Source organism: Plasmodium gaboni, chromosome 13 (genome assembly GCF_001602025.1).
Source record: "Plasmodium gaboni strain SY75 chromosome 13, whole genome shotgun sequence".
In the NCBI taxonomy this organism is placed as follows: Eukaryota; Apicomplexa; class Aconoidasida; order Haemosporida; family Plasmodiidae; genus Plasmodium; species Plasmodium gaboni.
Window position 1 is genome coordinate 740,304 of NC_031493.1, and position 26,778 is coordinate 767,081.

Sequence of the window (26,778 nt, forward strand, 5' to 3'; positions counted from 1 at the left end):
AAAAAAAAAAAAAAAAAAAAAAGAAGAAGAAAAAAAAAAATTATATGAATTTTATGCTATATACTTTTATGTATTAATATATATTTTACTTTAAAAAAGAAAAAAAAAAAAAGAATATTTTAATATTTCATATAATTTAATTCCTCCATTTTCTTTATATACTATAAAAAATATATATTTATTTTATTATATTATATATTATAATATATATAATTATAATGTAGGATCCTTTTTATAATTTAATAATAATGAACAAAATATTATCTAAGATTATAAAAATACAGAATAAAGAAAAAATATGCATATGTATTATTATATAAATTATTTTCTTTTAAAATTATGGATTAGGAAAAAAAAAAAAAAATGAAAAATTATTTCGGATATATATATAAGAAAATATATATTTTTAAATATATATATATATATATATATAAAGTGTAATAAGAATATTTGTATATTAAATTAATTAAAAAAAAAAAAAAAAACATTAAAAAAAGTAATATTAGTTTTCTTTATAATTTTAAATTATAATAGATAGAAAATTATTTTGAAAGTATATAAAAATTAATTTTATAATTTCAAGATGATAAATAAAATAATAAAATATATTCCTATAAAACGTAACGATTAGTATTATTTATATATAGACGTATAAATAAAACCAAAACAACGGGTTAAAATTTGTCTATATATTATCATTAATAGGAAGATATTATATTATTCATTATATGTATTTACATTAAAATTAAGCCCATTGAATTATATATTATATATATATAAAGAAGGAAAAAGGGAATTTTTGTATTATTTATATTATATACATATATATATATATATATATATATTATATGAATAAATTTTTTTTTATGTTAAAAATTTGAAATATCTTATCCTCCCATCTTTATTCCTTTTATTTTTAATTTAAAATAATTAAATTTATTTAAATAAATAATGGCACATACACATATTATTGCTCAATTGTAATTTGTTTAAATTTTCAATAGAAGAATTATTAAATTATTGTTTTTGTTATCATTTTGTTTGGTTAATATATATTATATGTATGTATGTGATGACTATCTGTTCATATTAAAATATAATATCTATAATTTTTAAAGTAGGTCTAAGTATCATACAACCACATTTGTATTTTATGAAGTGGCAATTTATTATTATATAAGATTGGTAGAATCAATAAATTTTGATCTTATTAATATTTTTTTTTTTTTTTTTTTTTTTTTTTTTTTTTGATTGATTTTTAAATAACCGTGTCTAATTTAATGAAAAGAATTAACAAGAAAAATTGCAGTAATAATGATGAGAAAAATCTTTTAATATATGATAAGTCTAGTAAAATAGGATGCATATATTTTATAGGTATGAGTACAAATATGTATCGAGGTAAAATTATTCTTAAGAAAAATTCTATTAGCGAAAAGATTGTTCGATATACTAATTTAAATGATCATTTATTATTAATAAAGAATGGAGATTTTAATTTTAAACAAACAGCAATATTAATTAAAGGTATAACTGCTTTATTACATAGACAATTTGAAGTATTATTAAGTGATTTTTATTCTATGTATAAGAAATTATTATATAGTCATTTGAATATAAATAATAATAATAATAATTTAAATGGTATAATGAAAAAATTAAGAAGAAATAAAAAATTTAAAATAAAAAAAAACATTTTATCATTACACGATGTAGATTATGAAAATAATGATAGGAAAGATTTATTTATGAATAATGGTGGAAATTATTTATATAAAAATAAGAATATAGCCAATATAAATGATATATTATTAAAAGAAAGTAATGAATTACATTTAAACGATTATAATTTTGGAAATGATGATTTTCTTAATGAAGAAAATATGATATATAAGGATATGCTTACAAATTCATCATCATTTCAATATTCTAAAGTTAATAATTTTTATACAGTTAATGTGGATATGAATAATTTTAATACCAATGCTTTTACACAAGATATGAAAACACAAAGTAATATAAATCATACATTAATTTTTAATGAAAAAGAACAAAAAAATAATATACATAATATAAAAATAAATAATATTTCTACTGATAGTTTGTTTACAAGTAAAGATATGAGTCTTAAAGAAAATGATTTTTCATATAGTGGTATGATGAATAGTATCCTTTTTAATAATGATATTATTATGAAAAATAATATAAATGAAAAATATAAAAATATAAATCATGAACTTGAAGAAAATAACTACCAAAAAAAAATATATATTATAAACAATAATAATCATACTATTAATAATAATAATAATAATAATAAAAAGAGGATGCATTCCGAAATAGATGATGAAATTATTTTAAAAGATAATGTATGGTATGATTTATATAAAAAAAATAAAAAATATAAAATGTCTTCTATAAATTATGTTGATTACAATTTTAAACAAATAGATTATTTTTGCCTTTTTTTTTTAAATAAAGAAAAACAAAATAAAAAAAATAATACATATAATACTATACCTTTTGTTAATTTTTATAAACAAACCAAAAATTATATATCATTAGATGCTAGGAAAGAGTTATATAACTTATTAGATCTAAGCATTCTAGAAAACCAAAAAAGTAATATGCAACCTAATAATCTGAAACTTATTCAAACAAAATCATCATTATCATCCTCATTTAAAGGAAAAACAAATAAAAAGGATTTAAACTTTGAACAACTAAGACAAAACTTTAATGAAAATTTTTTCTTAGATGTTCAATTAGAAAATAATAATAATGAAAACATAAAAAAAAGAAAATATTCAAAAAATGATTCCTCAATAAATATTTCATATGATATGAATTATGATTTTGATCAAATGAGTGATTTAAACAATAAAATATATGATGATCAATTAGTTGACTTTAATAATAATAGAGGAGAAAATAAATTATCATTTCAATATAATAATAATAATAATATTACATTAAGTGATAACTTTAAAGAAACACTTAGTGTTCCATCCAGTAAATTAGTTAATAGAAGATCATGTACATCTTCACAAAATAATTATGATGAAGAATTACAAAAATTAAAAAAATATATTTCCAAACTTACTATTTATAATCATAATATTATAGAATTTGATAATATCTTCCCTACAAAAAAAATATCAGATAAAAATATTTCCCTCATCTTTTATAATCTACTAGTACTTGCATCAAATGATGAATTAGATTTAATTCAAAACTTTCCAAATAATAAAATACTTATACAAGTATATTAAAATATATATATTTAATAAGTTTAAAAGAAAATGACAAATGAATATAAATCATATTTTTTAAAATTCAAACGAAAAAATAAAAAATAAATAAAAAATAAATAAAAAATAAAAAATTGTATATACATATATATATATACTATCAATAAATTTGTTTTTTTTGTGTGTTTACAACACTTATTTCTCTTATTTTATGTATTAACTAGTTATGATATATTTCATCCCCCTAAGTATTGACCGTATTTTTGAGCCCAAAATAGCACGTTTTACCTAAATAATGGGAAAAAAAAAAAAAAAAAAAAAATTGTATGTATGTATATATATATATATATATATTTATTTATTTATTTATTTATTCATATTTATGTAGTAAATTATTACAAAGACATTTTATTATACATATAAAAAATAAATTTCATTATATTATATCTTACAACATGGAAAATAAACACGGGTTCAGTATATGTCACGTTCATATAAGTTATCATATTTTCAATCATTGAAGAATAATTATTCATATAAATTTTATGTTTTTCGTTTAATGTATTATACACATTTGAATCCATAGAGACCATAAAATCATGTTTATCTTTTTTTACATTTCTTGGAATATTTATATAATAACTTAAATCTCTTAAAAATAAATATCTAAATTTATTTTCAATATCATTTATGGGGGATATAAAAGGAGTATATAATTGTTTACCATAATGTTTTAAAACTTCATAATTACTAAATTTATATATTATATTTTTAAAACTATCTTTTGTTATTCTGTATATAAAAGTAACGTCCAGGAATTTTACTTTTATAGGAACATATGAATCATCATAAATGTTATTCTCTAGTAGTTTAACATTTTTACCGTCTAAGCATTTTAAGCAGTTAATAATTTTATTATTGGATTCCTGTAAAATATAAGAATGTATTGAAATATATATACACACATACATATATATATATATATATATACATACATATATATATTTTTTTTTTTTTATGTAGTATAAATGTAAGTATATATATTACTTCCTTATATACATATTATATATAACCAATAAAGGTCAATTTTATTATTATTATGATTATTTATTACCTTTAAATTAAAATATTTCCCTTCACTTATGTCAGGAAATATATACTTTAATTCATCCTTTAACACAAAATATAATACCAAATTGTTTTGTTTAATTGCTGACATTAAAAATTCTGATGTATATAGATTTACTTGATGATTTTTTAAAATATTTTGAAATATAAATTTGATTACTCCTTCATTATTTTTATATAAAATATTTATTTTATTTTTTTTTGTTCCTATTTTTAACACCAGATCATATTGGAATATTTGTCCTCGGTCAGTTAAAAATGTACAATCATTTCTATCGTCAAATGGTATTTGTGTTTCTAACCATCTTATTATTAGATACATAAGGTCAGTTAATGTAGAAATTTGATTTTCATATGTTTGTAAATTCATTATATCAGTTATAATATTAAATTTTATTTTTTTAATTCCTGAAGATTCTTTTTTATTAAATTGTAAAATGTCATCATTTTTTAAATGTACAAAAACGGATGGTATTATTATTTGATCAAACACGTTTGTTGTATGTTGATCCGAATGATACATAATAACTTTTTTATGTAAAAAATCTAAGCATTTAACTAGTCTATATTGATATCCTTGATATTTACTTCTCATTATAACCATATTAATATTTTTTTTTATATTTAATGAACGATCTTGAAATTTTAATTTACTTATATCAATAGGTTGTTCATTAAATTCATCGGCAAAATGATTAATAGATGGTTGTAATATATAATCTTTCTGCTTTGTTCTTCCATTCCATTTTTCATGAATAGCATCAGATATAGTTACTAGACTTATTAAAGGGTCAGTTGATACTCTATGATTATAATAATTAATTGTAGATTTAATAATATAATCTGGATCATTTAAATTTATATTATATAGTAGAGATATAATTTTATTAAATGATGTTTCTTTAATAAGTTTCTTTGTTGAGTTATTATAAAAGAATGTATTATATTCATTAATTAATAAACAATCAAAAAATGAAAGACTTATAGGTTCAATATTTGAATGAACACTTTTATTAAGTTCAGATTTATAATTCCTATATATAAAATATATTATATCTTTTAGGGTAATTTCATGATATCTTAAATATGATATATAAAATTTTAAATAAAAATAACTATTGGAAGTTATACCTATTTTTATTTTAATAGTTTCTTTTTTTCTATTATATGTAATATCGGGATCATATATAGTGCCTTTCTTGTCAATTTTTTCTGCACATTTTATTAAAGTACTAGTATATACAAAATGTAGACTATTCTTAAGAATAACATCTAAATGTACATTAGTAGGTATTGTATAATCTAAAGTATTATTCATATGTTTATAATCTTCTGAAATCATTATATCTTCTTCTTTTTTTAAATCTTTTAATACACTTCCTATAGGTTTATGTAAATCTATTATAGGATTCTTTATATTAAATTCTTTTATAGTATTATCTGCATATTTTACTTTCATATGATTATAATTAACTCCTTTACATAAATTTTTATGCTTCCAAAACATATCATTTAATAGGATAGCCAAATTTACATTCATATCTCTAATTGCAGAATTGTCTAATTTTAAAATTGTTTTACGAATTAATGATATGTTATTTTCATTATTAATACCATAAATATCATCATAATTAATTTGAAATTTATTCAATCCTGTTTCCATATTTTTTTTTTCTTTTAATTTATTGGATATATCTTCTGATTCCTTTATCATATATAATAAAAAATTATTAGATTTATTTAAATTAATATTATAATCAATCTCATTAAAAACTTCTATCATATGTTTATTATACATTTTCTCCATTTTATCTTCTGCTTTATCATTAAGTTTAATATCTATAATATGAAAATTTATATACAAATCAGTATATTTTTTTCTGCTCGCATAATTATTATAAATATGTTGAATTATTAATAAATTACTCCATTCATTAAAATTAAATCTATTCATACATTTCTTTATAACTGTTTCAAACGTATCTTCACTATTTTCTTTTAATGGAAACATTTGAAGTTCATATATTTTAAATTCATATGATAATCTTTCATAGAGAGTAAAATAACCATAAAATAATAAAGCTTTTAGTATAACCATTTTATAAATATTATAATTACTTCCATTTGTTTTTTCATTTAATATTGATATCATATCAGGTTCCGTAATTTTTTGTAATATATTTAAAAGATTTTTCACATTATCATCTTTATCTTTAATATATGTTACATCTTTTTTAATAAGTGAATATATATCAAATATATCAGGTCTATATTTTTCATATTCAATTGAAAATATTTTCATTATTGTTCCAATAATTGAATCTTTTATATTTTGACAAGACTGGTTTAATTTTTTTATATTGTTTTGCTTTGCTACATCCTTTGAATTATTTTCACTTTTACTATGGGTGGAAGTTTTTTTTAATATTCCTTTTATTATTATTGGTTCTGTTTTTTCTATATTATTATTGTCACCATTTTTTATGTTATTTTCACCATTTTTTATGTTATTATCACTATTTTTTATATTATTGTCATCCTTTTTTGTATTATTGTCATCCTTTTTTGTATTATTGTCATCCTTTTTTATATTATTGTCATCCTTTTTTGTATTATTGTCATCCTTTTTTATATTATTGTCATCCTTTTTTATATTGTGGTCATCATTTTTTATATTATCGTCATCCTTTTTTATATTATTGTCATCCTTTTTTATATTATTGTCATCCTTTTTTATATTATTGTCATCATTTTTTGTATTATTGTCATCATTTTTTATTTTATTGTCATCCTTTTTTATATCACTTGAATTCTTTTTTTTATTAATTGAATTCCTTTTTTTATTCCTTGCATTCTTTTTTTTATTACTTGCATTTTTTTTTTTATTACTTGCATTTTTTTTTTTATCACTTAAATTCTTTTTTTTATCACGTGAATTGTTTTCTACATTATGATCCGAATTTATGTATAATTGAGAAAAGGATAAGGCAATATTCATATTTAATGGAGTGTTATAATCCCTTCTTTCTTTATCTATTGAATGTATGTCTTTTTTGTTTGATGGAACATTCAAAATTTTTTGATTTTTTGTTTTATCATCATAATTTATAGTACAAGTATCCCTGAAGGTCACCCTTTCATGCTTCTTATTCATGTTAATATTGTGATTTACATTAGTATTCTCGATATGTTTATCATACGTAATTTTATTTTGAATATTTGGATTGTATACCTTTTTATTAAGCTCTCTTTTATTAACTGTAATATTATCTACATTTATAACGAATGTTTGAGGAATTTGGCTTTCTAAAAGTTTCATATGCATTTCAGCTTGAGCATAATCAAAAGAAGGGCATCTATTATGAATCCATCTATATATATATTTATTAGATAATAATTTCTCCATAATATGTACAGATACCTTTTTATATGATCTATGTTTAGATTTATCAAATCTCTTTCTTTTAAATGGATTAGATGATTTAATCCATAGATAAACCATTGGATTTCTTTTTATTATATTTAATGCATATTTATCTAATGATAATGATATTTTTCTTTTTGCAACACTTTTTAAAAAGAAACCATTTTTAATTAAAACTGTTGATAAACTTAGACCTAATGAAAAAACATCGCTTTTCAATTTATTTATGATATGATAAAAATAAGATTTTAATTTTTCAGGAGCCATATACACCAAACTTCCTTTAAAATTATTTAATTTTCCTTCTTCAACTATACTATTAAAATCTTTTAAATATATATTTAATTCATTATTTAAATAATCAATTAAAAAATTGTCTGCTTTAATATTTGAGTGTACAAGACCTAATGTATGTAAAGTAAATAATTTAGAGCTTAATTTTAAAAATATATCATATTTTAAATCAACAGAATTTTGTATTAATTCACGATTATTCATAGCAAAATCTATTGAATTATTTATATCTAGTTTTTTAATTTGTATTGCATAAGGATATATATCTTTATTTAACTTATATTGTATATTATTAAAAACAAATTTACTTATATAATGTTCATTCTTTTTTACAATTCCATATGGAATGTCCCAATTCAAAACTTTTAAAGCACATTCGTATGTAATAGACAACAATTTATTACTAATAAAATTTATATGAGATATATTAAAAGTATCTTCATTATAAAAATATTTTGCATTCTTATAGTTTCTACAAGGACTATTTCTAGCATTTATTAAATGGTGTACTAATAATAAATAAGATTTTAATTCATTTTCAAATATTCGATTATTATAAGGATCAACATGAGAATTATCACTGTTGTCGTTATGATAAAAAAATCTTATATCTGAATAATATGGATAAATGTTTGCCTTAACAGTTAATTCTTTTTTACCTTTCTGTACTATAGGCAATTCTTTCATATCAATTAAAGTGAAACCATTTAAAACTTTAATATATTCCATTTTTATTTTCTTATTAATTGATTCGTCAAAAAACTCTAATTTAATTACACAGAAAATATCATCACCTAATAACCAATTTAATATAAACATATCTTCCCATTCTTGTTCCATATAACCTACAACCATTCTTCTCGGTAGGAAACCTAATGATGTATATCTATTTAAATCTTCATCTATATCAAAATTTGATTTATTACTATTCTGGGGAATATCATATGTCTTTATGTCATCACCAACAGATTGTGTTTCCTTATCATTCAAATTAATACTACTTTGAATCGTTGGATCTTGGGAAAGTTTATCATTTTGACTAATTAGGTGTTCTGAATGTACGTCTGATATGTTACTAAGTGTGGAACTTGCATCAGATGGTAACTTTTCATCAGAAGGTGATATTTCTTCATGTTTCTGTTTTTCTTTTAAAGCTAATAGATCACTAACTTGGGGTGTAGGTAATGATTCATCATCACTATCAGACATTTGATAGTTTGTAAAATATACCTCTGGTCTTCTTTGATAAAATGAACCAATATCATTATAAGATGAATTATCTTCAAAATAGGTAGATATAGAATCCTTTTCTGATTGTTCATCATCTAATATATATTCATCAGATGAGGAATTTTTATACATTTCTAAATTATCAGTAGAAATTGATTTTTTCAGAGAATAGACATTACTATTATCGGGTAATTTGTCATATAAAAAATAATCACCTTTTAATTTATCATCAATTTTTTTTTTTTCAAATGATACATTTTCTATTGGTAAATTTTCCTCTTCACTATCACTCATGTTACTCGTATCTAATTTTCCTTTTACTAATTCATCATGACTAGATATAAATCCTTTTCTATATTTATTATTATCAGGTAAGCGATTTTGATTCCCTGAAGATTGTTCTTCATTTGAATTCATATCATAAAGGGACATAAAATAATTTGATTCATCATTTAGGTAATTTTTTAATTGTGTTAAATGTTCCACAGCAGTTTTTAAAGTTGTACTACACTTTATTGTTTTATCATCGATATTATTTTCATCAGATGATACATTTAATGCTGATAAATTCCCATTTTCACTATTTTTCACATGACTAACATCTAATTTTTCTTCACTATCACTCATTTTACTCTTATCTAACTTCCCTTTTTCTAATGTATCGTAATTGGATATAGTTTCATCCTTATCTTTATTATTATCAGATAATTCATTTTTATTTCCCGATGATTGTTCTTCACTTAAATTAATATCATAAAGGGACATAAAATAATTTGCTTCATGATGTAGGTAATTTTTTAATTGTGTTAAATATCCCATAGCAGTTTTAAAAGTTGTACTACACTTTCTTGTTGTATCATCGATATTATTTTTATCAGACGATACATTTTCTGTTGATGAATATCCCTCTTCACTATCACTCATGTTACTCACATATAATTTTCCTTCACTATCACTCATGTTACTCGCATCTAATTTTGCCTCATTATCACTCATGTTACTCGCATCTAATTTTGCTTTATTATCACTCATGTTACTAGTATCTAATTTTGCTTCACTATCACTCATGTTACTAGTATCTAATGTTCCTTCACTATGACTCATGTTACTCACATCTAATTTTCCTTCACTATCACTCATGTTACTTGTATCTAATTTTTCTTTTACTAATTCATGGTGACTGGATATATTTTCCTCCTTATCTTTATTATTATCAGATAGGTTATTTTGATCCCCCGGAGTTTGCTCTTTATTTAACTTAATATCATCACTATTTTTATCCTTAGTGTTCATATAATTTTCTGCTTCCTTTTCTACGTAACTTTTTAATTTTGTAAAGTATCCCATAGAAGTTTTTAAGGTTGTATTACCATCTTTTGTTTTATCATCAATTTTATTTTCATCAGATCGTACGTTTTCTGCTGATAAATTTTCATCTTCATTATTTTTAATATCATCTTTCAATTTTTCTTCACTATTACTCATGTTGCTCGCATCTAACTTTCCTTTTTCTAATTCATCGTGACTGGATATATTTTCCTCATTATCTTTATTATTATGAGATAAATGATTTTGATCCCCCAAAGTTTGTTCTTCATTTAATTTAATATCATCACTACTTTTATCATCACTACTTTTATCATCACTACTTTTATTATCACTACTTTTATCATCACTACTTTTATCATCACTAGTTTTATCATCACTACTTTTATCATCACTAGTTTTATCATCACTACTTTTATCATCACTAGTTTTATCATCACTAGTTTTATCCTTAGTGGTCATATTATTTTCTGATTTATTTTGAAAGAAATCTTTAAATTTTGATATATATCCCTTAATGTTATTTAAAGTGGAACTTTCACTTTTTTTGGTATCATCAATTTTCTTAGGTTCACTTACTTCAGTTGAATCATTTACATTTTGTATACTTATAATGTCTTCGTTAGAATCATCTTTTTTATTGTTTCCATTTTTATCAGTATTGATACTAGTAGTATTACTAGTATCATCTACATATGCCATAGTATCAAAAAAAACATCATCATCCCAATCAATATCTTCTTCATTTAAGTATGAATTCGAATTTTCAATTTTGTCAGATATTTCACTAATCATATCATAAAAAATATTACTATCATATGATATATTATCATCATTGTCTACTTCAGAATTAAAATTATCATCACCAATATTATTATCATCATTGTTCACTAGATGGGTTTCATTTTTTTCAGATGATTCATCTTTCTTTTTTTCATCTTCCCTTTCTTTATTATCACTTTTCAACTTTTCTTTTAATTCTAGAAATGAAAATTGATTGTGTTTATTTATACATTTCATATTATTATAACTTATATTATAATTACTAAACATATGTTTTTCCTCTTTTTTATGGGAATATATATTACTTATCTCATTGTTCTTGTGATTTATATTTTCAGAATGATTTTTTTTTGACAATTCATATTTGGTGTTATATATTGTATTAATATCTTTCACTTTACTTTTTTTATCTGTCCTATATGTATCATCTTTTTCAAGTGTATCATATGTTGTACCTTGATCATTCTTATTTATATTCTTTTTATTTTTCTCTATAAAACTATAAGTATCTTTTTTCTCGTAAAAACTTATATTACGTATCCCCATATCACTATTACCAGAACGTTTAGAAAGATAAAAATGAGGATAGTAATATTTGTATCGATGACTATTAATAAAATGTACACATAACCAAGAAAATATATTATTATAATTTATAATACCCTTATTTTGTAATTCAAAATGTACAGAAGTATATTTATTTAAATAGAAATAGTCATAAGGTTTATTTATATAAGAATGTTCATCCATTAAAATTTCAAACTCAAATTTATTACTTAAAATTCGAATATCCTTAGATAATTTCGAATCATAATTATAAATATTATGATCATCCGTTTCAAATATGATAACGTCTTTAAATTCTTCATTCTCGATTATATGATCCCTTAACATGTTGTACAGAACAAAACGATTTTCCAATCTTTTGGCTATAAAAAAAAAATAATATAATAATAAAATAAATAAATATATAAATATATTTATATTTTATAAGGTAAAAAAAAAATATATAACTAAATGAACATATCATATAACGAAATTTTTTTTTTTTTTTTTGTATCTATGCTATTATTTTATTTTATTGTATTATAATAAATTATACATATGTAGATCAATATAAATTAAGTGTATTAAATCTTTTTAGTATGAATATTCTTACAGTCAATTAGTGCCATACACACAATTCTATTATTTGTTTGCATCCTTCTAAATGATATATATTTCGTTTTGTTAAACGATGCCAAACTTTTTAGTAGTATATTATCTTTTTGTATAGTAATATTTGATGAACTGTTTTTTTTAATATCCGTATTATTTGTAATATCCGTATTATTTTTAATATCCGTATTATTTGTAATATCCGTATTATTTTTAATATCCGTATTATTTTTAATATCCGTATTATTTGTAATATCCGTATTATTTTTAATATCCGTATTATTTTTAATATCCTTATTATTTTTAATATCCGTATTATTTTTAATATCCGTATTATTTTTAATATGAGAATTCGTAAAAAAGAAATTAATATATTCTAAATATTTCCTCTTAGCATTATAAAAAGTGTCTATATTATAAAGAAAATTATCATAAGTTATATTAACTTTTTTTTTTAAACTTTTCCTTATCAATTCAAATTCTTCTCTCTCTTGCTTTGTAAAAGATATATCTTCTATATGTTTTTCATGAGAATTATTACATGTTATTGAGATATTATAAGAATTTTTTTGCAAAATTTTCATATCAGCAGTTACCCATTTTTCTGTTTGATCTATATTTTCACTAAGCGCATTTTTAACTAATGCAAATGTTGATATATAAATTTTATTATTTTTAAAAAATTGAAATTTTGCTTCATATAATTCTTTTTGATATTCATCATAAAATGATTTAACATAAACTAACTTTAACCTACCTCTTATATAAGGAAAATTTTTAATTTCATTAAAAGGTATATAAATAATAGGTATACTTTTTTTAGTTTTTATATTATTATTATTTCCTTTTTTATTATCTGTAGATACATTTTTTAAAACACTATTTCTTTGGTTATACATATATTTTAATTTTTCTACTTTAATAGTTGGAAGAATATTACTAACATTACTATTATCACTTAACTTACTATTAACACTACTTATAGTATTACTACTACTAACAGAACTTATATGACTATTAGTATCTTCTAATCCTTTTACTAATATTTTCTTATTGTGAATTTCTGTATTTTTTGTATTCTTCCTTTTATTATTATTCCCATTAGGAATTTCTCTCATCTCATTTTTATACGCACTCTTGTCCTCTTTTTTATTCGTTGCCTTTTGATGAACATTTTTTGGAAATTCTTCTTTTGAACTTTTTATTTTTAAAGAATATATAAAAAAACGGAAACCATAGTCTTTCCTTTTTATATACTCGTTTAATATGAAAATGATAGTGTTTAGAAGAAAAATGTTCTTAAAAAATAAAAATATTTTCATCGTGATGATTCATAGGACTATAAAGAGCTAGTCGACAACATTATTTTATGCATATAATTTATATGCATAAAATTTTTTTATATTTATGTATACATATATCTTTGTGTATATATATACGTTTGTGTATACACAAACATATATGTATACATATATTTTAATATATAAATATATTTAAATATATATATTTTTAATTTAAATATTATATATAATAAAAAATAAGTACAACACTATAAATAGATAAACAAGAATTATATATTAATCGAACATACATCTTTTTATATTAAAAATTATTTATGGTTACAATTGTTGAAATTCAATGAAAATATCGGTTCCTATCTGATATATAAATTTTGTATTTTTTTTTCCTTTTAATCATACTGTATATACGTAAGAATGTTATGCACATATATATATATATATATATATATATATATACAATATATATGTTTTTTTTTTTTTTTTTTGAAATAACCAAAAGAAAAATAGTAACAGATATGAAAATATGTTATATTTATACATAACGAAAATGATAAATACAAGAAAAATTTATATATTTTTATAAAAAATAAGAGATACAGATAGACTAATATATATAATTTAATAAAATGACGCATTTTCTTTTTATATTTTTTTTAATGTATTAGGTGCACAATAATGCACTTTATATTGAATATTATTTTTTTTTTAAATGAATACATCAATATAGACTATATCCCTTACAGAAATGAACATTCTTATAAATATATATATATATATATATATATATGTATTTTTTTTATATGGAGAATAATTATTAAAAAAATAAATCACCATAAAAAATTATTTTTATTATATACAGGTAAGAATAACTTGTATGCTGTTTATTTTTTAAATACAACAGGTTCCCACAATTGATAAATATATTATATATATATATTAAATACAAGAACATATTATTTTAAATAATTATCCATATTCTTTTTTTCTTGTTTATATTTCTATTTATTATATATATTACAAAGACACCAAAAAAAAAAAAATTCGAAGGAAAAATGAAGCATATGCCTTTTTTTTTTTACAATTCTATATGAATATAATATAAAATAATATACAAAAAAAGAATAAATCATGTTATATATAATATTATTAAAAAAAAAAAATTTTGATTAATAAAATAACAAATTAAATTATAAGGTTTTTTATTATAAAAAAATAATATTTTATATTTTATTCTTTATATATATATATATATTAATATAACCGAATTGTTCTTATTGTATTTTATATTTTTTCTTTATAATAATATTTACCATGACTTTAATGCTAAAATTTGTATGCGAACACATCATTCTTTTTAAATAATAAATTTATAAGCGAAATATTTTTTTTTTTTTTTTTTCATTATAAAATTTGAATGCTTTTATTATTTTTAATTCTTTTATTTATTTTTTAAAAAAACCTTTTATTGTTTTTGATTACTATTAATATTTTATTACTTATTTTTTCCCATCTTATGTTTTTTTTTTTTTTTTTTTTTAGCATGTTATATTTATTGGTTTATTTTTTGATATATTAATTTTCGTTATATGTTATTATATTTATAATAATTAATATTACAAAAATAAAGATATATAATCAAAAAAATATAATTTTTTTTAAGAATATTGATTTAATCTGATTTTTCATATAATATGAACTATTTTTAATTATACAAAAATATACATATAATAATATAATATACTTTGATTTTTTTTTTTTTTTTTTCGTTATAAATATTCTGTTGTTTCCATATTATATGTTTGTAAATGTTATTTATGTAAATTTTAAATAATAATAATATATATGTACATTTCATTTTTTTCAAAGTACATATATATAAAAATTAATCTATATAAAATAAATATAAGAACAAAATGGGCAAAGGAAGCAATGCTTGTGTACGCTTGAAAAATAAAATAAAACAAAAGGACATACATACATATGTATAAATATATATATATATACATATATTATTATTAATATATATGTTTTTTTGTTTTTTTTTTTTTTTTTTATTAATAGAAAAGAAACCAGGCTAGGGAAAGAAAAAATGTAGAAGTTAAAGGAGGAAAATCTCAATTAAAGGCAAACAAGGAAGCATTAAATGTAACTTGCAAGGTAAAGTAAAAACGACAATATATCATAAAAATATTTTTAAATTATTCATATAAAATATAATGAACTGTTTTTGAAAAAGAAAAAAATGAACATATACACATAAATTTACCGTTCATTTCTTTCTATTTTATTTTATTTTTGTAAAGGTATGCTATACTGTTTTTATGCAGACACAAAGTATTTCACAACTAGCCGAACATGCACAAAATAAACATAATAAGGATGTAAAAGAATGTTTTCCACAAAAATTTATGGATACATAAAATGTGTAATTTTAAAAATTTTATTTCTTTTATCTATTTTTAATATTTTTTTTATGTAAATGATAATTATTATTTCATTTTAATAAGTTACAACATGTTAACAATATATATATATATATATTAATAAAGACATATATCAATCCTTTAATAAATAAATTGAAAATTAATATAAGAAATATATATATATAAAAAAAAAAAAAAAGAACATTTACAAATCTATAAAATTTTAAATATTTATGAAATAATTAATTCATTCTTATTAATTATAAGTTTAAAAAAAAAAAAAAAAAAAAAAAGCACACACATACACAGTATTAATAAAATAAAATACACAAATATAAAATAATTTAAGTAAGAAAAATTATTATTTTAATTTATATAGAATTTTTCAAAGAATATAAAACTTTATATATATCACAAAAAAAATCCTCATTTTTTAAAAAGGAGGTACTGAGTAAGTGTAATAAAAGTTTCACATTTTTTAAAAGAAATGGATTAATTTCATATTTTCTTAAAATGAAGTTATTATAAATAGATAATACTTTACATTTAATTCTCATTATTTGATCATAAAAAAAACTATTATAATAATGAATTATAATTTTGTGTTTATTAAAGAAAAGATATATATTAATTAGTAAAATAATTACTCTATTAATTAAATTAGTAAAACAAATAATAATGTTTGAATCAAAGAAATCTACTTTTTTATTAAAACAAAAAAGATGTATATAATCATCTAAACTTTTTTTAATTTTTGAAATACATTTCATTTTTATAATTGATATAATAATTTCTATGAAATTTTTTTCATTCCACAAATTGTTATTTTCCTTACTACAATTAAAATTTGTATGGTTTAACAACAATAATTCATTCATAATATTTTTCCATGTACCTCTATATTTCAATAATCCAAAATTATTCTTATATAATATAATATTACGTATATATATATCATGTTCAAATATATCATGTTTAAAATTCTTAATATTTATACTGTTTATAAATACTTCTTTTTTTTGATTATCCATAGTATCAAGGAATGTAAAAAAATTAATGACTCCTTCTTTTTCTTTATTCTGAGAATATACTATATTGTTTTCTTGATATAATAAATTATTATTGCATTCAGTAAGTGGTTGAACGACTGAATTAACAAAATTGATATTATTATTATTATTATAAAACCTTTTTATTATATTATGTTCAGTATTTATTTTATTAATCCTTTTATGGTCTTCTTTATAATTATTAACAACATTTTTTTGCTTTGTGATATTTTCCTTCTTCTCCATAATATCCATAATATTATATATATAATAGAATATAAACATATGATTCAATGATATATTATTAATATACAAATTATACTTTTCTTGATCAAATAATTTCAATGGCTTATAATAATGTTCATCTTTAATACAAGGTTTCGTTTGATTAATACAAAAAATTAAAATAGATGAGCTGATATCTTTAAAATGTTTAATAATATAATATATAAAAAATTCAGAACAAGTAACATAATTGATATTCTTTGATAAATGTAATACATTTCTTTTCATAAATGATAGGACACTAATTTTGGTTTTATATCTAATTAATTCGCTTTCATCATTTAACATATATATTAGACAACTATATAATACAATAAAAAAGCTAGTGAACAAATTATAGCTTCTTACATATTTTAGTGGATTTTTTATATATATAATATCGAATGTTATATTTTGATTTGCTATTTTATTATGTACAATTTTTTTTATATTTTGTTGTTGTTTCTGTTTATACCACTTGAAATATTTTAAATTCGTGTCCAATATATGATAGTTACTACAATAATTGTTATTATCCTCACTTTTATCATTATTATGATTATCACATTTATCACTTTTATCATTATTATGATTATCACATTTATCACTTTTATCATTATTATGATCATCACATTTATCACTTTTATCATTATTATCCTTTTTTGGGTTAATCCATTTATTTTTCTTCATACCATTTTCATCACTATAACCCTTTTTCATTATGATATTCTCGTTATTTAAAATCATTTCGTCATAACCATTTGACATATTATTTTTATCCACACTACTATAATCACTTCCAACATGTCCCTTTTTATAAATATTTTTTTTTCCATCCTTAATTTGTTGATATCTCATAAAAAATGCTGATGGTAATACCCTCTTATCCATTTTATAGATATTTTCTTTGTTTTTTATTTCCTCAGCATCATAATCAATAATACCATAATTAAGAAATGCGTTTACAAAATATTTGGAATATGTTGAGGAATTTTTATTATATAATAATGAAAAAAAATTCATAAAAATGAGTTGATAAAAATATACATAATTAAAAATATCAATTGGATGAATATTTCCATTTGGTAAAGATAATTTGATATATTTTTTTTTTTCGTCATTAATATAATCATATATACTTTGTATAAAATGATTTCTTGAAACACGATTGGTAGTTGTATTTTTACAATACTGTTCTTTCATTTTTTTATTAAAATATTTTAAACAAATAAGATAGCTATATGATATAATATACTTATCTAAATAATGACTATGTACATTATCTATATAATATGATTTCATTTTTTCAAATATAATTAAATTTTCAAGAGATATATATTCAACAACTGATAATATTATTTTGAAGCAATATTTTTTTATTTTCATATTATTTTTATATATATCAATAATCTCAAATAATAATAAATAAATATATATATATATTTTTTCATCTAATCTTTCATATTCTATCTCATTTATATATTCTTCTATATTATTCACTCTATTTTTTTGATGACATGCCTTCATATTTATATCGTCTTGTTTTATATATAAAAAAGGATATACCATATTATGACAATTTTCATAAAAAAATTTAAAAGAAGAATAATTTGATGTGTTACTTAAACTATTTTCTTTTTCCTTGAATATTTTTTTTTCATTTCGTTTTATATTCAAAAACCAGTTGTATAAAAGGGATTCAATAAAAACTTCATTCTTATTATACATATATAAATCTAAAAGACAAACCAAATTACTCACCGTTTTGGTTATTTTTATTAAGAATTCATTAACTAATACACATATGAACATATCATTATTATATGATAATAACTTATTGTATAATAAAATAACTATATTTTTATTTATACAAATACTTATTTTGTTATATAAAATATTTAATATTTGCAGAATTAAGAAATTTTCTGTATATGTGTTGCTTTTTAAAAAGATGTACAAAAACTGAAAGAATATTTTCCTAAATTTTTTTTTATTTTCTTCAATTAAATATTGAAATTCTATCCTTCGAATAAATTCGATAAATAAAAGTAGATAAGGATTATTGTAACTATTAATATTGTGATTATTATTATTAATATTGTGATTATTATTATTAATGTTGTCATTATTATTATTAATGTTGTGATTATTACTATCAATATTGTGATTATTACTATCAATATTGTGATGATTACTATTAATTGTATGATTATTATTCTTTTCATTCATTTTACCTTCACTATCAATTTCATTTTTTATCACATTTATAAGAATATTTTTTAAAAAATTAAAGATCACATTCTTTTTTTTCAATTTTAGATATATATGCAAATAGACATTAACAATAATTCTGCATACTAAAACTTGTACAAAATAATTTCCATATCTAAATAATTTTTTTAAATAATCACAAAAAATGAAATATATATTTATGTTACTATTTATATAATCACTTGTATCATTTTTATTATTTGCATTAACATTATTATAATCAGTACATTTTTCTTTATCATGATTATATTTTTTTTGGATTAAATTTTCTTCATTATATTCTTGTTTATATATATTATTATTCTTATTCTTTTCATTCTTAAAAAAACATTCTGGTATCTTATTGGTTGATGCTAAATCTCCTTTATTACTTTTTAATAAAAAATAATCATCATTATTAAATATTATTATGTTTGAAAGAAATATTAAAATGGGTATAAATTCAGCAAAGAAATTTGAATAATCAAAATAAGATTTACTTTCATTTTGATTATTAAAATAATTCGTTAAAAGTTTGCATTTTTTAATAAACACATTTAAAAATACTTTTAATAAATGAATAGAATTTAATATATCAAAAAATGTTAAATTCATATTTTTGAATATTCGCTTTTTACTACCTGTACAGAAATAATACATATTTGATGATACATGATATGAAGAATTTAATTTGGATAATAATCTTTTGGTTAATATATTATATAAAGATGTACTTGAATTCTTTAATGAAAATAAATTACTTTTATAATATGTTAAAGATATATTATATATATCGTTAATATATTCATATAATGTTTTATTATCTATAGTAGTATATATATGTTTTATTATATTTAAACATATAACCTTTTTATATTCATTATTACCATTATATAAATAATTTAAAATAATTTTTATAATAAAATTATATATTATATATTGTTCTTTTATTCTATATGATTTTGTTAAACAACCTAAAGCTAAGCACATATTATTTGATTTTCTTAAAAAATTAATATTAACTCTTTTACTGTCTAATATTAGCATATTTAATTTTCTATTCATATTAAAGTTGTAATTACAATAACTAGCATCATCTGTATCAGATGTGTTATCATTATCTATATTTTTATCATTTTGTGAATTATTTGGTATATTTATTTTATTTCCATCTTTTATAAAATTCATTGACAGTATATCATTGATATCCATATTTTCTTCTTCTGACATCATCAATATATTATTCAGCTTACTGATAATTCGATTCAACGTTTCTAAATTTTGATCATAATAAGTATTGTCACTATTATATCTTTCAATATTATTATTACTATAAATATTATTGTTCGTTTTATCATCTATTTCATGATCTATTTTATTAATTGTATACAAACTCTTTTCTTGTTCAATAAAAACATCCTCCTTTTTTTCTATGTCCATATATGATTCTTCCAATTTATTATTTTTTGTTAAATTTTTATCTTTCTCGTCTTTTTTATTTGACCCAGTTACAGAAGGATTATCATGATTCATCTGATTTTGCTTCTTTATATTTTCATTTTTGAAAATATGCAAAATGATAAATATATAGAACAAAGGAATAGATTGCATTTCCTCATTACTTTTTATAACAATAATTCTACAGATATTTAGTAAGCAATCAGCTAAATATTGCTGACAAGCAACATGTTTTGAATATAATAATAAACATAAAAGATTCTGAATTATAAAATGTACTTCTTCATTATTAAAAAAGGTTATACATTTATTGTGTTTTTCTTCCTTAGTATTATCATTTTGTTTAATAGTTGTTGGTTCATCATTTTTAGGGCAAGATTTTTCATTTTTTTCATTAACTCTTATATTTTGACTTATATTAATATATTTATCTTCACTGCGAGTTATATCACATGTGAGATTATATTTAAAACAAAAGTCAACAATAGATGTAATCATTGAACATATATACTTTATTGATAACCATATTATAATGGAAGTGGCCTCTTTCTCATTTTCCTTTTCAAATATTAAATGTCCTCTACAATCAAAAAAGAAATTTTTTGAATTATTTAAAAAAAGAAAATTTAAATAATTAATAACATAATATAATATATTACATATATAAATTTTTAATAATATTAAATAAGAATTATTTTTAATTTTTTCATTTTCATTTTTTATATATTCATATAATTTTAAATGATCATAATTTAAATATGTATTTAATTTACATAAACTTATTTCATCAAATTTATAATAAGTAGAGATATCTAACATTTTATTAAATTGTGTATTTTCTATTAAATATAAAATAAATTCATTTATATAATATGCTATTTTGTACATGCAATTATTTTCTATATCTTTATGTTTTGTTAATTTTATGATGTGTTCCTTTTTAATTCTGCATATAAAATTTTGTAATATATACAATGGAATATTTGTATGAATAAGGAAAATATCATCATGTTCATTAATATAATCATAATATATATTATAAGATGAAATGTTTTTGTTTATACAATGATTATTACAATTACTATTAATACCATTTATATTTTTTTTGGAATATATATTATCATCTCCCCCAAATAAGTAATTTATATAATTTATCATATGCATATTACTTTTTTTAATATTTAATATATCCATATCTTTAGTAATACCATGACAAAAAAAATCAGTTACGCAAATAGGTTCTGTTTCATTAAATTTTATATTAATATTGTCTTTTAAAAATACCATACTTTTATTCTTATCATTAATATTGTCTAGTAAAAAGAAATTATTATTATTATTATTATTATTATTTAATGACATAAAACACATTTGTAATAAAAAGGCAAAAAAGGAATGATCCACTTGTTTATGCGATTGCATAAGTGGTAAAAATAAATTATTTAATGATATAAACTTATGCTTCTTTAATAAAATAATACTCACAGTTTTAAAAAATAATTCCTTTGACATGATATATAATTCTTTCCATGTTGTTTTTATATTATAAAGGAAAAAGAAAAAATTAATATTTTCAAAATATGTACAATATTGAAATATTATATTTAAAATATCTGCACTATAAATAGATGATTCAATACACATATCTTTATTTATACTTTTAAATAAAAGAAAAATTATATTAATTAAATAAGAATCGTATAAAAACAAATAATTTTTGTCATTTATATATTTATCATTAGGTGTGTAGCACATACAAGACAAATAACTATTTTTTAAAAAAGTATCTTTACTATGCATATGGTCTCTATTCTTATAAAATATATTGTTACCATAAAGAAATGTAAAAATATTTGCATACATATTTGTATGATTGTTGTTTTGTGAAACAAATTCATAAAAGGATTCATTATATGATGTATTTAATTTATTATGATTTGACACCCTTTTTTCTGATGAACTATACTCATTGAAATTATTCAATTTATTATTTCTTATAAAATTCATATCATTAATTATATTTTCATTTTTTTTTTCATTTTCCACATCAATTGTTATTTTTATTTCTTTTTCTTTCTCTATAATATTTCTTTTTTTATTTTTTGTCTTCTTCTCAAATTCTATCATTCTTTGATAATATATAAAAAATTTTTCAAAAAATAAAGAAATATATTTTCTATATGAATCTCTACTAGCCCTAGAACTATCCGTTATAGATACATTTAAAAAGCTCAGAAATAAATACAAATCACAAATATTTAAATATTTATTCTCACATATAAAGGTCAAAATGGATAAGGTAACTTCATCATTTGAATGATATAACAAAATTTTTAATGTCTTTACATTTAATAAAATATCATTATTAAGTTGATAAAAATAATCATTTTTATAATTAACAATTTTTAAATCTTGATGCTTTCTTAAAGTACACAAGGTGTATAATTCTAAGTACATTATATTTTCAATTGAATGGAAATTATATAAACCATATCTTTTTAATTTATTTTTTTTTTCTTCTTCACATATATTTATAACAATATCTTTTTGTTTATATAAATTAATAATTTTATAATTCAAGAAAATATTATCATCCTTTTTCTCTATACATTCATTAAAAAATATTTGACACAATTCTACTTTTTCAAATAGATGAATATTTATAAATTCAAAATAATTTTTATTCATCATATTATTCGAACATTTATAATTTTCATCCCATAACATAATAAAATTCTTTTTTTCTTTTGGTATACCATAATTTTGTTTTTTAGCATTACAATAATTATAGTTTAATTTTATTGTATCATTTTTTGATGAGGTTGAAGGGCTATTTCCATATTCTGGGTCAAGATAATCTTTTAATTTGAAATATTCCTTATTAAGAATAAAAGATACATAATTATTATCATTTTGATAAAAAAGCTCGATAAATTTTTTTACATAAAATGTTTTCATAAATAAATCTTCTGTTAGTAAAATATTTTTTATAAATATATAATACAATAAATATTTTTCTTCAGAATGTACAAAGATATGTTTAATACATTGTTTTATTAATTCATATAAACTAGACATAAAATATTCATCATTTCGAAAGAAACAATAAAATAGATATTCCAATATGTTTTTTTCACACATAGAATTCTTAAAATAATTTAATAATAAAGAAAGACATAAATATTTTCTTTTTTTTTCTTGGTTAAAAATAATATATGTTAAATGTTCATATATATCATTTTTTATAAATATATTTTTTTTACTACTAAGTAAAAACTCATATATACTTATACAACTATTCCATATATTCTTTATATTATACCAACAATATTTTTTTAAAATTATTAAAATGCTATTCATAATAAAATTGTATAATTCTTTTAAAAATATTATTTTTTCTTTATATGTTAAAATTTCAAAATCTAATTTTAGATCATTAATATTTAAAGTTTCTTCTACACTTAATAACTTTTCATCTAATTTTATATGGAACACTATTTCTTTACATTTTTTTATATCTTCATTTGAATAATATCTTTCATAATTAATTATAACAAATGTTCTTTTATCTTCATATCTTCTCAACTCCTGTTCATTATTTTTTATGCTTGCGTTATTCTTGTTTATTTTAATTGTAGCATCATTTTCGTTGCATGAGATAGAATTCATACTATTTATTTCTTTCATCATATAATTTGTATCATCCTTTAAAGTATCATACATATTATTACATGAAATGTGTTCAATACTAATATTATTTTCTTTCACATCTAAATGGTTTTGTCTATATAATTCTTCCAGATTCACCTTTTCAACCTCACTACATATATTATTATCACTACATATATTATTATCACTACATATATTATTATCACTACATATATTATTATCACTACATATATTGTTATCACTACATATATTACTATCACCACATATATTATTATCACTACATATTTTACTTCCTTGCTCAAAAACATAATTTAATTTTTCACTTTTTTGTAACCAATAATTTATACTCTCAATACAAAGAAATATAAAAAATGGATTCTTCGTACTTGAACATAATAAATTTTTTATTTTAAAAAACAAGAGAAAATAATCGAAATTTTCAAAAATATTCGTATTTTTTACATTTTTATATTTTATAATCAAAATGCTTCTATATTTACACAATATTAAGAAAGGATTTTCTTTCTTTTTTTCATTAATAATATTATTACACTCGTTTAATAAATTTTTTATATTATTTGTGAGTTCCAAACGTGTATAGCATTCTTCGATACTTGGATAATTTTGTTCATTCTTAAGATTATCATTTGAGCTTATCACATTTTCAAATGTAACATCATCAATAAAATGGTAATTCGAAATATTCTCATTTATATAATCATTATATATAATTTCCGTGTTTTTTTTATGATTTATATTTCCCTGTTCATTTTTTATTAATTCTGAATTATTACTTGGTATGTCATAAGAAGACAAATGTTCCTCATTATCATGATAATTATTATAAATGATATTATCTCTGTTGTTATTATTTTGATTTATTTTGTAGACTCCTACATTTTTTAATGTATCAGAACATTTTTTATTATTTAACGATTCATTTATTATATTCTCATAATAAATTATAATATATTTAACTTGCTGATATATTAAACACACATGTGTACATATATCCTTATCAAATGGAAAATTTGATAATATATTTCTTAAATTATGTGAAATAAGAAAAAAAATATGTAATAATTCTTTAGATATAAAATGTATTGTTGCATTTATTTGGTAGGTAATTAAAAAGTTTGCAAAGATATTTAAATAATTTTGATTTCTTTTTAAAAAGGCAATTTTTAATTTATCATTAATATACTTTAATATATAAATATAAAAAAATTTATTTATATGTTCATTATTAAATATATGATAATTACTTATTAAATATTCAATAATTAATGTTTTACAATTATAATAATCTTCATAATCTTTTTCTTTTTTTTTATCTTTTATATGAACAAATGCATTTTTTAAAAAATGAAAAATTAATTTCTCTTTCCAGTTATAATTATTCGTATCTGTAAATATATAAAAATTTATAATTTTTAATGGGTTTTTTTTTATTTTTATATTTCTAAAATATATTATTAAATATATAAAATATTCTCCTATTAATATATTTGTTTCATTATATATTGTAAAGTGCTCATAATATTTTTCAAAAAATAAGGTTATATTTGTTTTTACATCTGTTACACTTAAACAACAATTTTTCCAATATAATAAAATATTTTCTTTATTTTTTTCTAATAAATTATTTGAACTAACTAAATTACATAAAACCAATTTGTGAATATTTATTAGTTTTTTTTCAATTTCCTTTATTTCAATTTTTTTTTCTTTTTCAAAAAATTTTAAGCCTGTATTATTCATTTTTTTTTT

General features: G+C 18.9%; 4 protein-coding genes across 4 annotated transcripts; 2 read left to right on the plus strand and 2 right to left on the minus strand.

Moving 5' to 3' along the window:
• Positions 1 to 1,280: 1,280 nt before the first annotated feature.
• PGSY75_1321000 (hypothetical protein) lies at positions 1,281 to 3,272 on the plus strand (the record flags this gene model as incomplete). The annotated part of the gene is made up of 1 exon (XM_018787272.1): positions 1,281 to 3,272. One exon carries the CDS (start codon positions 1,281 to 1,283, stop codon positions 3,270 to 3,272), a length of 1,992 nt encoding a protein of 663 aa, XP_018640014.1.
• Positions 3,273 to 3,467: 195 nt separating this feature from the next.
• PGSY75_1321100 (hypothetical protein) lies at positions 3,468 to 13,916 on the minus strand (the record flags this gene model as incomplete). Its single annotated transcript, XM_018787273.1, has 4 exons — positions 3,468 to 3,539; positions 3,704 to 4,177; positions 4,366 to 12,365; positions 12,596 to 13,916. 4 exons carry the CDS (start codon positions 13,914 to 13,916, stop codon positions 3,468 to 3,470), a joined length of 9,867 nt encoding a protein of 3,288 aa, XP_018640015.1.
• Positions 13,917 to 15,808: 1,892 nt separating this feature from the next.
• PGSY75_1321200 (conserved protein, unknown function) lies at positions 15,809 to 16,315 on the plus strand (the record flags this gene model as incomplete). The annotated part of the gene is made up of 3 exons (XM_018787274.1): positions 15,809 to 15,832; positions 15,957 to 16,052; positions 16,199 to 16,315. 3 exons carry the CDS (start codon positions 15,809 to 15,811, stop codon positions 16,313 to 16,315), a joined length of 237 nt encoding a protein of 78 aa, XP_018640016.1.
• Positions 16,316 to 16,689: 374 nt separating this feature from the next.
• On the minus strand, positions 16,690 to 26,769 carry PGSY75_1321300 (putative membrane protein; the record flags this gene model as incomplete). Its single annotated transcript, XM_018787275.1, has 1 exon — positions 16,690 to 26,769. One exon carries the CDS (start codon positions 26,767 to 26,769, stop codon positions 16,690 to 16,692), a length of 10,080 nt encoding a protein of 3,359 aa, XP_018640017.1.
• Positions 26,770 to 26,778: the final 9 nt, after the last annotated feature.